This window comes from Cryptotermes secundus, unplaced genomic scaffold, assembly GCF_002891405.2.
Source record: "Cryptotermes secundus unplaced genomic scaffold, Csec_1.0 scaffold181, whole genome shotgun sequence".
Classification (NCBI taxonomy): domain Eukaryota; kingdom Metazoa; phylum Arthropoda; class Insecta; order Blattodea; family Kalotermitidae; genus Cryptotermes; species Cryptotermes secundus.
In genome coordinates this window covers 242,189-257,963 of record NW_019723906.1, presented here as the reverse complement: position 1 = coordinate 257,963, position 15,775 = coordinate 242,189, and the positions used below count along the sequence as shown (strand labels likewise).

Below are 15,775 nucleotides of genomic sequence, written 5' to 3'. Positions count from 1 at the left end.
GCTGTGTTGTTGTTGTTGTCATCAACATTGTCATTGTCATTATCATCATTACTACAACCACCACCTTCACCTGCACCTTCATGGATTAGGCCATACTTGGTTTGTTTCATCCTCTTCAAGAGTATGTTGGACCCTCCATGTGAACTGTTAATGCTGCATGTATTGTCATCTTTTTGGGTTGTATGATATTTTCCATGTGCAGTGAGGGCTGTGTAAGAATTTGTGTGGTGATGGTGAACAAGCATTTACAACTTGCCAAATGGGAAAGTCTATTTTTTAAAAAATCCTGAGATTTTACAATATTTAAAGTTCATATCTACTGAACAAGGATTCCCATGCCAACAACCACACTTGACCTGTATTATCCAAGTGAGTAATTTCTTGTGAGAATTCCTGAAGGATGACAAGTTTAGGGGTTGTGTAGTAATCACTCCACACTGCATGGGCCAGATTGTCAAGTTGTTATAGCGTGTTAATGTAGAACTGTATAAACTAGATGACCCGCCAACAGTGAGATCATTTTGAACCACAAATTGGATATTTTTAGGAAAACACTTATGTCCTTGTAAACTTACGGAGCAAGGCTTCAAATAAATATTTTATCAGATGTCATTAAATTCATTATTGTATACTGTATGTCTGAAATCATACTTTTCAAGTGTCTCATCCTGTAAAATAATTTAAGAGTAACAGATCAGTTCCCTACAACCAAATCCAGTATATGTAAAACTAGTAAATTTCTTCTAAGCAAATTATATTTTCTTAAAACATATAAATTTTATTAACAGTGCTTTGACGATGAAACCAAATGAATAAGCAGACTGTAACTGCTGACTGTATTTGGATTAGTCCACTTCGATAATTTCTAGCTTTGGTGAAGTTTCATTACAGGATGATAAAACATACTGCTGCAGTGAGATGAATACTAACACTACACACCTGGTTCAGCTTCTTCCATAGGTTCAAAATAGGTGTAAGCTGAACCTGCCATTCTTCTCTATTAAATTTGCTGACTCCCTCAACAGACCTCCTTAATGCTGCAATACAGAGATAAAGAGTTTCAGTACAAATTTTCATGAATCTAATATCATAACATAGATAAGGGCATACTGATACAAATAAATTAATATCCTATATATTCTTTTCTTTGTCATTTTCACCAGCTGTCACTTCCAAGGTGCCTGTATTTAGAGCAAGGAATGGATATGAACAAAATCCACTTCACTGTGCATATTGTACAGTGCGTACAATCAAGTGCGGCCGCGGCTGCAATTTGACGTGAGTCATACCACCGCAGAACGGATGCAACTCCTCCCCGCGACTGCAGTGCTCCTACGCCGATGGTTGCATAATCGGAACCCGAGGTTGCATTAAACAGTCAGTCTTTGTCTTGCTGTGGAAGTGGAGTGGAATGTTTACAGCTGTCGACAGACGGTGGAAATGAAGTTCACTATTAAACAGCGTGTGTTTATTGTCGAAACTATTGCAAGGAAAAACATTTACAGAAAATTCGCACGTAGGTTTCGTCAGAAATATCCTGACTCGCCAGTTCCCACAAAGTCGTGTGTAAACAGGCTTCTGAAAAAGTGGCGGGCCACAGGTTCAGTTAGTGACAAGAAGAAGCAATCGAAGAGAACTGTGCTGACTGAAGAAAAGGTTAAGGATATTCAGGCAAGATTACAGATCAGTCCTCGAAAATCGTTAAGACGCTTAGCACAGGAAACTGGTGTTTCGCTAGGATCTGCTCGCACAGCCACAAAGTTAATCAAATTTCGCCCGTATAAAGTAACAGTTGTGCATGAGCTGAAAGAACCAGATCATGCAGCAAGAATTCGTTTTTGCAACTGGCTGCTGCAAAATGTACACGATGGAATAGTGGATCCTCAGCTTCTATTCATGACTGATGAAGCGTGGTTCCACGTTGGTGGCCACGTCAATGCACAAAACGTAAGAATATGGAGCAATGAAAATCCTCACGCTATACAGCAAGTGCCATTACATAGTGAAAAGGTGGGTGTGTGGTGTGCTGTAAGCCCGCGGCGAATCATTGGCCCCATATTTTTCCACGATACCGTGAACTCTGATCGGTACATTAATGACATACTGAATCCCTTCTTCGATCAGTTGAATGCCGAAGAAAGACAATACGGGTATTTTCAGCAGGACAACGCTACAGCACATACGGCTAATGCATCCATGGTCGCAATACAGGAAGTGTTTGAAGACAGAATTGTCAGTAGAGGACTGTGGCCTCCCAGATCCCCAGATCTCAGTATTTCTGATTATTATCTTTGGGGCAACCTGAAGCAAAAAGTCTACAAAAATAATCCCCACAGCATTGATAGTCTTCAAAATGAAATTACACACGTAATTCATTCAATTACCGTTGACGAACTGCAGAGAGTGTCGCGTAATTTATTTGTGAGATGCGCGGCATGTTTGCAAGCAGAAGGAGGTCACTTTCAGCACCTGTTATAAACCACGGTAAGTTATCTTTTTACTGTATTCTTATAAATGTGTGCATGTAGAGCAACTGATGGATGGAAACTCAGCGACACCACTACACTCACGCTATCGGGGAACGGCACTGCAGTCGCGGGGAGGAGTTGCATCCGTTCTGCGGTGGTATGACTCACGGCAAATTGCAGCCGCGGCGCGCACTTGATTGTACGCACTGTACTTTCATGATGAAATGATCTTGTGAACTTACTTTTAAGCTGATTAATAACTTCATGGCTGGTGATCCTCTGCCATGAGCGCTCCACATTAACTGGTAACCCGAAGTATGCTGGCTTGTCATTATCTGATAATTGCTGAATAACATTCATATGAGCCTGCAATGAAAATTTCAGTTCTCTTTTTTTAGCTTGCAAGTTATGTGTGTCTAGCTAGAGACCACATTTTGGTATTAGCCTCATAAACGTCATGTTTCAGTTAATTTTGGGTTCTGTCTGGTTGCATAACATGTCATGGAGAATAGCATCAGAAGGCACATCACTGAATCTATAACCATCAACTTCAGTGTTGCCACCTTTTCTTAACAGTGACTCATAAAACTGGGATCAAGACTTATGCAAGTGTAGAACAAAATGAAGGAAAGGATTATCACCAAAAATGCATTTGTGAGACAAGAATGAAACTTCTTAATTACTGGTACATTTTGAAGAAAGACTATGTATGGCAAGGGAGGAGGACCAAGAAAACATAAATGGCGAATATGTATATGAAACATTAAAATATAATTATTATCACTTCTAATTTCAAAATTTCATCCATTGCCACAGACTTTAATATCACTAGTACTCAGATTTTTCCACTCCAACAGACAGGAATGGTTTCATAAAATATTCTTTTGGAATGACAAAGGCATAGAATAAACAAGTGTGACCTTTTTTTTTATTGCTAGTGGGGTGGGACTAAGTCCCTTTTACTGCGGCCACTTCTGACCTATTGTACCAGCCCCAGATGATAGGTGAGGGTGATTGTGGAGCAATTGGTCGAATGAAGATTGGCAGGGGAAACCTAAGTACTCGGAGAAAACCTGCCCCAGTGCCAATTTGTCCACCATAAATCCCACTTAACCAGACACGGGATTGAACCCGGGCCGCCGGGTTGGGAAGCCAGCGACTAACTGCTTGAGCTATGGCGCAGCCCGAAGTGTGACCTTACTTATGAGCTATATAATAGATATAAATTTGTAATGAAATGTTAAACCATGGATTCATCCTCCAAGAATCATCTTTATACATTACAATTCACTGACTCTGCCCTTTGGGTGCCACCAACTATAAAACTACAATTTCTTTACTAAAATCCATCAGAACACAACAATATCAAGGTCAAGGCCAAGATTGGCTCATGCTACATGTTTCGGCTATTAAAGTCATAATCAGGCAAATACATGATTAACATATTCACACCACTGAACTGCAGGACTGGTAAAAGTGGATAATGATAATAATTATTACATTATAAAATGCTTGGCATAAACGTACAAAGAACTAGACTATATAAAAACGAAAGTCATAGGATAAAACAAAGTTAAGACTCTTCATGTGATGTTTTATTTCATCAAGACTGTTGTTGGTTGTTGCATTTTTTTTATATTCCCGTGGGCGTAATGGTATGTTCTAGATTTTGCCTGATGATGGCTTTAATAGCCGAAACATGTAGCATGAGCCAATCTTGGCCTTGACCTTGATACTGTTCTGTTGTGACACATTTTAATAAAAAGAAATTGTATATTATAACACAACAGGATGCACGAAATGAAAACTATAAAACTGTTTATATTTAAGCCTGCTACAGACTGGAAAACTTAGGTGAATGGTGACAGAGTTAGGTGTAGTGGCAGACATGAGATTATTCAGCATGTTATATAAAAAGATTCTGAATTGTGATTCATATATTACTGCTATCACTAGAAGATCTCCATTCTTGTTGGTGCTGCAATAAATAGAGTCACTGATGTAAAGTAAACTCTTATGAAATCTTGAGAGATACAAACAAGGGGTGGGGATTTACAATCTTTATCCAAAGAGACTATAACTGCGCCATAGCTCAAGCGGTTATTCGCTGTCTTCTCACTGCGGCGGCCCGGGTTCGATCCCGGGTCTGGTTAAGTGGGATTTGTGATGGACAAAGTGGTGCTGTGGCGGGTTTTCTCCAAGTACTTCAGTTTCCCCTGCCAATCTTCGTTCCACCAAATTCTCCATCATCATAATCACCAGGGGCAGGCTACAATAGGCCAATCAGTGGTCGCTGTGCTGAGTGGGCCCAGTTGGAATCCACCCCCCAGTAAGCAAATTAAAAAAAAAAAACTAAAAAGAGACTATAAAGTAGTTACTAGCATTCACCTTAAGCGGACCTTACATGATCAGTAATAATGTCATTACTTGTAATGTCATTACCTTCCTTCATTACTCCGTCATTGCTTTTCAACCTTACATGATCATTTTAAATGATATAATTTGCTTCAGTACTGCTCGACTCATCAAGAAAGAAGCACATTTATTTTGTGTCAGTTTTCTCGAGGATTATAATGGATCCTCACAGAAAAGCGTGTATTGCTATAATTTTAGCATTAGGCACAAAACGAAATATTAAGCGTCGACGCTGGATGAAATACTGGTTACAAAAACGTGAAAAGTATTTCGGTGTTGTTCTGCTAAAAGAAATGGTGTGACGTATACTTGTATATTCAGCAGATTGTCCAAGGCTATATTCCTTTTTGTCTTATTTAAATACTCTGGGTTAGTAGGGTTCCACAGTTCCAGTAGGGCTTCATATGTCTCTATGAAGTTTCGAAGAACTTCGCCCTCTTCTGCAGTCACCTCACTTGCAGGGGATTCAGTCACGGAGAACTCACTTTTGCTGTCCATGTCTAGTAATTGCCGCTCTGACTCCAAAAAGCGAACTGAGTAATGAAGGAATAATGATGCACGCACTCTACACAGTCATTACTAATGACCAGGGCCCGGATTTTGATAACATGTCACCTTTTTTTCCTTGTATCCTATGCGATGCTCTTAAATATATAAATCTCGGATATGAGCTGCTGGTTACAGAAATGTAAATTTTATAGGTATTTTTTGTCATTTCTAGGTTTAAGGTCATTTTTTCATTTTGGGGGTTATTTTTTGGTAAATTTTTGGACTTTTAAGGGTGTTTCTTGTAATTTTTGGCCATTTTAGGGAATTTTTCTTTATATGTTTTCCGAAATGTGAATAACATGGAAGCGAAGTGTTCTTTCTTTTCTCCTTTAGGGCATTCTTCTGGATGTTTTTGGTCATTTCTTGAATATTTTCAGGTCATCAAAATCTGTGGCCCTGCATATTACATTTTTGGGTCATATTTTAGGTCATTTTTCTGGATTTTTTTTAAATATTTCAGGTCATCAAAATCCGGGCCCTGCTAATGACAGTATCCCCACCATTCACCAGTAATGATGCCTCAAAATCAGAAAATCCGGATTCACATCATTTCTGACCATCGTTCCAGTTCCATCAACCTTACATGCTCATTATTAATGTCATTCCGATAAGATAATGACATTATTACCGATTGTGTAAGGTCCGCTTTAAATACAGAACTGTAATCAAATTATAATTTCAGCATGCAATAAATCAATCATTTTTAACATTCATGAGAACATTTCTTTTCCTATTTCTTATTCAACATACCTCATAACTGGCCACAGTGGGGACATTAACTGCAGATCCTAATGTCTTTCTTCCATCCACGAGTACAGCTGTATTGAAAAACTCCCTGAGGTAAGAGGTAAGGACTCTGATATCATAAATGTTGTCAACTCGGCCACCATAGATTGCGTTCTCATATAAGCCATGTACAAATTCCCATTTGATGTTTCCTGGATCTGATTACAAGATCAAAAATATTTTAGAAAGCACCAAGTCTGAAAGAATTCATTTTGGTTTCTGACCTTCACTGTTAGACCCAGACTACAGAATATCTTTGATAATGAGAGACAAATGTAAAGAAAGTTTGAGTAGCCCTCTCAGGAAACTAACTTCAAACACATACATGACAAGCATATACAAAACTTGTGTCCTGTTTCTCGGGTAGGAGAATGGAGCTAATGAACTGTTGGTTAGCTTTTAATAGACTCATCTGACTGCAGTCCACCAAGTGCTGCCATGCACTTTAATGAAAGTGGTTATTTTCTAATTTACATAAAAACTGAGAATATATTTTTATTGCCTATGAAGATGGGTATCCATATACTGCACTGAGATGATTAATTTATATTAGTACATCTCAACAATCATATATAATTTGTACAAACAGCTGATGTTTGCATTGGAATACAATAAACAAATGTCAAGGAAGTTTGCAAAGTAACAAACTAATTGTTACTGCATTCACAATAATTCTTGATGCTTATCCATTTTGCCGACTGACTGAGCGACCGTCAGGTAGTCGGCAAAGTTTAGTGCCAAGTTTTGCAGATAGAGGGTGTTGCGTGGTCAGCGCAATGAATCCCCATGGCCATTAATTTCGGTTTTCTAGACCAGAGCCGGTATTTCTTTGAAACAGCTTCTCAATTTTCGTCACGAGGCTGAGTGCACCCAGTTTCAGACCCTTTACTTCTCAGAAAAAATCTGGTAGCTCTGGGAATCGAAACCGGGCCTCAGGATCTGTAGTCAGGAATGCTGACCACTAGACTACAGAAGGGGTATAGTTTGCTTGTGGACTAAAATAACGGAGTTTTTTTTATTCATTCTGCACGTGTCCTAACACACACACCTCCAGCATGGATGCAAATAATGCAGAATAAACACACACCAACTATGCACCCAAATACATACAGAAAGAAGCAGTATGAGCCTGTAGAAAACTGCATACCGAGGACTCTACATAGTATGTACACTTCACCTGAAACACTGTAACATGCGAGTGAAAAAAGTATACACTGTTCTGGTCAGAAAATCTGAAGGGAACAGCCAAGTTGGAAGACCTAGACAAAGATGAAAGGATTATTATGATGGTGGTGATGGTGATGAGGAGGAGGAAAAGGGGGAGGACGAGATAGCTCTTAAAGAAACAAGTTGGGAGGACATGGTGTAAAATTATCTAACTTGGTGTAGAGGCTAATGGTGGGCTCTTATGTAAACAGACGTACACAGTAATGAATCTTCAAGTTCCATAAGAGGCAGAGAATTTCTTGACTAGCTGAGCAACTACAAAATTTTCAAGGCCTCCACTCCAAAGAATCAGTCAGTTATGATGGAGAGTGAAAAGAAATGTGATCTTATGCTTTACCCAAATTACTTATGAATTTCTACAGTAAAGAATTCATTATATAATAATGGTTTTTCACAGACCAAAAATATGTTTACATACATATATTTCTACTTCTCTGGCCATTTCTCCCTCATTTCCACCTTCCACTATATATGCACTACACCAACTTCAAATGATAACAGTTGGCAATAACCTAGTACTGTCTTCTTTGTGTAATTCAACACTACCTGTGCTAAACTCTCTCTTATCCTATTAATAAAGCTTGCTTACATACCGGTAATAGGAACAGTTTATGTAATTATTTTCTGACCCAGTTAATAACCAATTTTTCTCTCAGAATTACTGGGTTTTTGGACTTTGTCAATTGTCTGGTATTCTAGAAACTAGAAAACATAACGTTTTGGAAACTGGATCTGATTCCACCCTCAGGTGAGCAGGGAAACCACCTATTTAGTTGGGTCCCAAAACGTTGTTTTATAGTTTCTAGAATAACGGACGATGGTCAAAGTCCAAAAACCCAGTAATTCTAAGTGTTATACACCATCATCAGAACCCTTCAGAGTCCATTTTTTCTCTGTTTATTACCTTTTTACAGACGGTACTTTTATTAAATTTTTTAACCAACAACTGATTGTGAAAGACTTTCATTTTAAATTTTTTATCCTAAAGGTGTTATTCAGGTTTTATGTCAATCAGATTGAAGGCTATGCTTATTTATCCATTATGACAATATTAAGTAACAGAATATTGGAATAGATTAATTTACAAAGATGTGTTGTGTGTTATCTATCTACACATTTAAACAGTATGGCAAAATACTAACAAAATCTTATTACCATTTCAAATTAACCTAAAAAATGATTTAAGATAATTATTTATTGGATACAGCCAAAAATATAAGATCAGCTTAGCATTTAATTCTCATTCAAACTGTTTCTCACGTTTTATGTTCTCTTCTACTTAAAAAACAAAATGCATAATACTAATAAATACAATGAATGTATATATAGTTAAGTAAAACAACAACAAAAGCTAGAACAATAACACTAAAATAATATGACAATATGCATAATACATGCTGCTACCATAACTACTACCACCATTAACAACAACACTCTGGTAACAGAACCTCAAGTTTCAACACTACCAATATGAAATAGACACAAGCATTCCAAAGGCCTCTTGATTCCTTCATGGTTTATCATGTTATCACTTCTTAAGAGGCATCTGTATCTTAATTGTGTATTCATTCCTAACCTTCACATCCTGGATACACGACAAACCTATTCTAGCCTCCTAGATTTCAGTATCCTAAGAACATTATGTAACCTGCATAAATCATTAATAATAACAAAATGTAAGCCAATAATATTCAGAAACTAACCTTTCTTGAAGAGCTTCTGAAGAACTTCAGCTCCTGCTCTTAAATCAGCGTCACTGAACTCATAAAACTTAGCCCAGCCCTGTGGGATAAATGTTCGTCTCTCTTGAACCACTGCATGAAACCAGGCAAGAGCAAATAATGCCTTGGCCCTGTCACCCTGACCATTGCTGCTGATGAATTCTGGACCCCATGATGCATATGTGCGCTGTAGGTTTTTCTTCACACCTTGTGGAGACTGAAACCAAAGATATCAAGAACTGGTACTTAAGCAACATGATTTAATCCCACCCATTTTTTGTTAAAAAAAACCTGATGAATACTGAAAACAATTACAATTTGGAGCAAGCAGATATGGTCCCTCGGGTTCTTAACCAATTCTGATTCATGAAATGGTAAAAGGGAAATGAGTTTACTGAGGGACAGTATCTTATATCTCTATGCAGTAAGAATAATAGTTACAAATCTATTCATTACTGAAGTCACACCTCTATTTTAGGATTTCTTTGGAAGCCAGTGGACTTGAACACTAAACTAAGGACAATTTTCAATGGAGATAATCTAACACTGACTTTATTGACTTGGGATCATAGAAATAGGACATTAAATGAAGGAAAACCTTAAATCAAGGAACATTAAGATGGATTTAAATGTAACACATCTAAACACTTTTATTTATAATATAATAATAAATTCTTTTATGAGGTATTAAAAATCTTGTAATGACAACCAATATCAAATCTTCACAATTAAAAATTAAGTATGAGGGCGTGTGAAGGAATTTAAATAGAAATTATCTGTTAACTATATAACTGAAAGAAGATAATTTAACTGACTTACCTACTGAGCCTTTGTAGAGAATATGTAGGAGAGTTCAACATAGACTATATAGTCATTCAAGTAAAAATGAAGAATACTGATAGTTGTAAAATAGTGTTATATTACATGTATTTTACCGCATACAAAGAGAAATACAGAAAAAAATTTGCAGACAACCATAAATTAAGTATATATTGCAACTGATAAAATATTGCATGCTATTGAACATGGCAGTTAAGTGGCTAGCATTTCTGCCTTATATTTCAAATGATCTGAATTCAAATCTTGGCCTGGACAGCAGCTTTTCTCACTGAGGATTTCTGTGGATTTTCTCAGTCTATCCAAATGACTGTTTGGATGGTATGATAAAATAGGCTACAGATGCTTCCCTCCACATCCTCTCCATCAATTACTCTCAGCCACCCCATCACTTGATGCTGCATTTTGCATTTTGCAAAAACACTGAATTTCTTTGCTTTCTTAAATTAGTTAATGAACTTTCTGCACTGCAGAGGCCATACAGCACTGGGCAGAGTGGCCATATAAGGTGTCCTAGTTATAATGCAAAAGAAAATAGCTGCAGTATAATTTTAGACATTATTCAAGCATTCCTCTAAACAACACTCAGTTTTGGATTCTGGAAGAAGCAAATGCCAGATTTATATTATGGGGTATGATCGTAATGTCGAGTCAAGAATTGGTACATAACATAAATTACATATCCTGTTAAGAGCTACAATTTTTATTTCAAATATCTCTTAATGTTGAGAACGTTTAACAAGACACACACAAAAAAATGATGCAGTATAATATGACATTTGTAATGCAATTAAAACAGAAAGTTGTCTCTGTACTCAATAAAGTACCATCCCATTAAGACATATGGGAGAGTGGAAGTGCGATTTCATGCATTTTTAACTTCAAGACTAGATGGAGGTGAGCAGTCAGCTTCTAACCCAGCCACTTTAGCATAGGAGGCTGCATGAGCCACAGAGTTGGTCTGGATTCTGCATAGAAAAAAAATCTCTTGTTCCTGCTAGGAATGCAGTGAAATTAGCTTCACAAAAATAAATTTGTATCTGAAATAAAGGAATATCAAGGCCAACACGTATGGAAAATAGCAAAGAATATATTTGGAAAAAATGTGTATTCAAAGTACACCTTTCCACTCGTTTCTGTAAATTATTGTCTAAATGACTGGTGCTCTGAAACTGATAATTACTGTTACGTATCTCATTTGAAAATTTTTCATGATATAACATTAATGCACATAATACCTCATAAGTCACTTTGAGACAAGACTGAGCAAGGATAGCTGAAAATTTTGGATGCACTTCAGCAGTAAGCCATAAGCGAAAGTTTTCATGTGGCTGTAGGGACTTGAATTCCTTCTCGAGTGCTGGTAGCCAGTACGTCATCAGGTGCAGGTTCTTTAGACACAGCCAATCTCCTTGTCGAGCTGCAGCATGCAGGTAATCCAAAGCTGCAGTCACCTGGTCCTGACTCATAGCCATCTGTATAATAGCAAATGTCAACGTGGTGAAGTGATTATATTAAAAAAAATCAGGCTTGAATAAATGGTACCTTTAGATTTTTTTGGGATATAAACAAATCAAGAAATATTATGGCAGATAAACTAATGTCTACTCGAGCACTTCAAGATGTGCAGCCACCCTAGAATTTCGCAGATGCTTTTGAAGGGTGTACAGTAAATAAATGATGTCCCAATCTGAGATGCATTCTCTACAGCAAATAAAACACAAGTTTCACAGAATCTGAAATGAAAATCAGACTTCAGTAATATTATTCAAAATACCTATTACAGAAACACAGATTTTTTAAAAGTTGGTCATGTGATGAAAATCAAATAATCTCATCATTCAGAATATGAATGCACCTCATAATAGTGTTGATCCCCAACTGTGACATGAGCAAGAGCACGGAGTTCCTCTGATGGGTCAGCTCCTGGAGAGATGACAAGAAGAACTGGCTCAGTTGCAAGCGTCTCAGGTAAGAGCTGTTTCAGACTCAGTGCTGATGGGGAAAGGTCTCGCAGACCTACAACAAAAATGCATATACCAAAATCTCTTCTTTACTGTGCTGACTATGAACATTTGGACCCCAAAATCTACCATATACATGGCTGAAAAATATTAATTGGTGACAGATGAAAAAGAAAATCAGCAGAAAAGTAATTAATAATATAAATTCAGCATTGGAGTGACAATGATATGTGTGTTTATTCTGATTACTGTTATTCTCATTTGACTGATGAATAAGTCAACAATTCAGTGCTAAGCAAAACTAGAAAAAAAAATGGCTATTCGGAGACACCTAACTGAATTTCTGTTTTTTATAAGTTCATTTTTAGGCACAATAGATCACTGTAGGTCGTGGTGCAAGGGCCGAGAAGGCCCACCTCTTATACAAGTTCATTTTTAGTTTAGTTCCTTCTTTATGTTTATAATAACTATTTAACTCCATGTGGCAGAGTACTTCTCGAGAAGACAACAGTTACTTAGGTGGTAAAGAATTTCTTCACATTTTATGGAACCCAAAGCTATATTACAGTGTTCAAAAAATCCTGCATTTATAAGAACTATGTTGTTCTTATAACCTAACACTCCACACTTTTCTGGTAGGCTAATGAAGGTAATAAAATCAGGCAGTATCAGACATAAAAAAGGTTGTGAGAAATTCTAGGACCTAACAACATTGATACAAGATAAGAAAATATACAGAAAATAAGATACATGCAATTTATTACATTTTAGCATCTCCTTGCATTGAGACATCATCCTTGTTATCAAGGTATCCATCAATAATGCAACATTATAAAAGATATTAGGAATATGTTTCACACTAAAAATGTATTTGAGTACTTTTTGATGTTGTTAAAATCATTACATGTCAATAGGACACTAATGGCATATTCTATACATTAAAAGTGATTATCCAGTTTCTAAAATGTCTCTAGTCATATATTTCTTCTAGTTTATGACATGTTTCGTCCACATATATGCCATCATTATGTAATTTATTTTCTTTTTGGGGAGACCACAGATTCTCGCTTCTCTTATTTGTTGTTTACAACAAAGATAAATTCAAATTAAATTCTGATGTCTATAACATGAATACTAGACAAAAATATAACTTCCACCTACCCTCATCAACTTTATCAGTATATCAAAAAGGAGTCTACTTTACTGGCATAAAAGTGTTCAACAATCTGCCACAAAGTATTAAAAACTTGGGCAATGATACTAAAAAGTTTAAATCAGAGTTAAAGAATTATCTACATGCTCATTCCTTCTACTCTTTAGATGAATACTTCAATGTAAATAATATTAATTTTTAAGCTAAAATTGCCTGTACTTATGTATGTAACCTTTTGACTTGTTCTGTATCCAAAGGTACTAACCTGCTTAGGATTTATAGAATGTAAATAAATTCAATTCAATTCAATTACACAGGTAGACCACACTACTCGTAGTGATACATACGACACACAAAAACTTTGACAGCTGCAATAGGGTGCAACAACGGCATTCTGACCATGAGATAGAACTAAATACTGACTTGCATGGAAGCACAGTGAACAAGTATAAAGTGCAGCGGTTTCTCCCAAAATAAAAGAAATTACCCGATGATGGCCCATATGTGGCAGAAATATGTCATAAACTAGAAGAAATATATGACTAGAGACATTTTAGAAACTGGATAATCACATTTAATGTATAGAATATGTTTTTAATGTCCTATTGACATGTACAGATTTTAAAAACATCAGAAAGTACTGACATACATTTTTAGCATGAAACATATTCCTAATGTCTTCTGTATTGTTGCATTATTGATGGATACTTTGATAATATGGATTAAGACAAGTGGAAATCTAGATTATATGCATGTTGAAATACCTGAAGTGAAAATTATATCTTATAAACTTCTTTGATGAGATAACAATAACCTGACATATAAAAGAATCCTATACAATGGAGTCCAAAAATTTGGGCCCCATGAATTTTATTACATGGAAGATATATTCAAAATATGCTGTATACGTTATCCATTTATGTAGTTTATTTTTTATTTTCCAGCCCATCAATAATTTACAAAAAACCAAAAAAGAAAGGCAGAATAATCTCCCACAAAAGTATAGACATGGAAAAACTGTTGGAAATTTTCACCTACTGTGATCTAACCTTGCTACAATTTCTACAAAAGTTGTTTACAATATTTTGCAAGACTGGACAAAACTGTGGCAAATATTCTAATTTTCATTTCATGCATCCTGTTGTGTTATAGTATCATATGATATAGTTGTGTTGTGATGGTCTTAATAAAGAAGTTAAATATTCTAATTGCTGCTGTATTATTTACAGTAATTGTAAAGATACTGCAATATTTTCATGGAGGGAACCATCTGATTGTGAATCATCCTTGTTAATGGGATAGGTTTAAAAGGCAGTATTTGATTTTGGATCTGAAAGATGAAGGAATCTCTCCTTCTATTGTACAACTATTAATGTTCAATTTTTAAGTTCAGATTAGATTAAAGGAGTGGGTGTTCAGCCACCCTTGCACCACAATCATCTTCAATTTATAGTGGACAACATTCAACTGTACCTAGGGTCTGAAGAGCAAAGTGAAGAAGTGCAGAATGCAGTCGATCAGGCCTCAAGGCTTGCACTACAAGGACCTTCTGGAATGGTGACAATTTGCGAGCTAATTGCACTGGAAAGCTGTCTTCACATTCTCCACTGCGTGAGAAACCTGACCAGGACCCCCTGTCATCTAACTGTAGTTGCGAATATAGTTCTGGAAGTGCGCTCTGTAATACAAGTCATAATAACAGTTAACATTCCTTTATCTTCTATAATACACTGAATAATAATTTATGTCATCAGAAATATTAGTTTCCTGCAATCTTAAACTGTTTGTGACAATGGTCTCTTCATTCTATATCATAACAGACTGGCTCCTTTAATGGGTTCAAATAGATAGAATCCCTTTCCCCTCTTACATCTAATGATTCAGTTAGCATTCTATGGATGTCCAGCAATAGAGACTACTGGGGCCAACTGAGTAGGATGGCCCCCTTACATATGACAGAAATGGATCTTGATTCTGAAATTTTGTATAATCTAACATACTCCCCAAAATGGACAATTTTTCAACATTACATCCACTTTTTTGACATACCTCTTTGAAAACTTCATATGCCCCGCTATCACTACGAAATTGGGAAGAAACTCAATTTTCTCTACAAAAATTGTTACTTTTAATAATATGCAGTCACTATGAAATTAGAAAGAAACACAGTTTTCTCTATCAAAATTGTTATTTGTAAGAACATGCAATACATATCACAAACTATATTATGACAACTATATTAAGAAATCCCATAATAAACTTAATTCTACTTGGAAAATAATTAATTCAGAAACGGGCAGAATCTCTAAATGAAACGACTTTCAGGATCTAATTAAGAAATGCAAGAATCAAAATGCTGCTGAACGAATTAATGACTACTTCATTTCTATTGGTAACAAATTAATTAAAACAGATAATGGTAAGCATAGCAATATTTTGGCTACAGAATTTTTACCATATATGCATCAGGTAATTTTAAATAAATACCCAAAAATTCATAATGAACCATCCACACCTAAAGTAATTGAAAAAATAATTAAAGCTTTTAAAACCAAAGATTCTTGTGGATACGATTAAATATCTCTGAGGATCACTAAACTCAGTGCACTGTATATAAGCTCTCCAGTAAGTTATATTTGTAATAAAATTTTAAAA

General features: G+C 36.1%; 1 protein-coding gene across 1 annotated transcript in view; it reads right to left on the bottom strand.

Annotated features, from left to right (window-relative positions):
• The window catches only part of LOC111861958 (cytoplasmic dynein 2 heavy chain 1), a 155,760-nt gene that overhangs the window by 6,063 nt on the left and 133,922 nt on the right, over nt 1-15,775 (bottom strand). The window contains exons 66-72 of the mRNA XM_033750511.1: nt 14,594-14,798; nt 11,862-12,022; nt 11,242-11,478; nt 9,149-9,383; nt 6,183-6,376; nt 2,711-2,834; nt 940-1,037 (exon numbers count right to left, since the gene is read on the bottom strand). Coding sequence (XP_033606402.1) covers nt 940-1,037; nt 2,711-2,834; nt 6,183-6,376; nt 9,149-9,383; nt 11,242-11,478; nt 11,862-12,022; nt 14,594-14,798 — 1,254 coding nt within the window. The remainder of the gene's footprint in view (nt 1-939; nt 1,038-2,710; nt 2,835-6,182; nt 6,377-9,148; nt 9,384-11,241; nt 11,479-11,861; nt 12,023-14,593; nt 14,799-15,775) is intronic.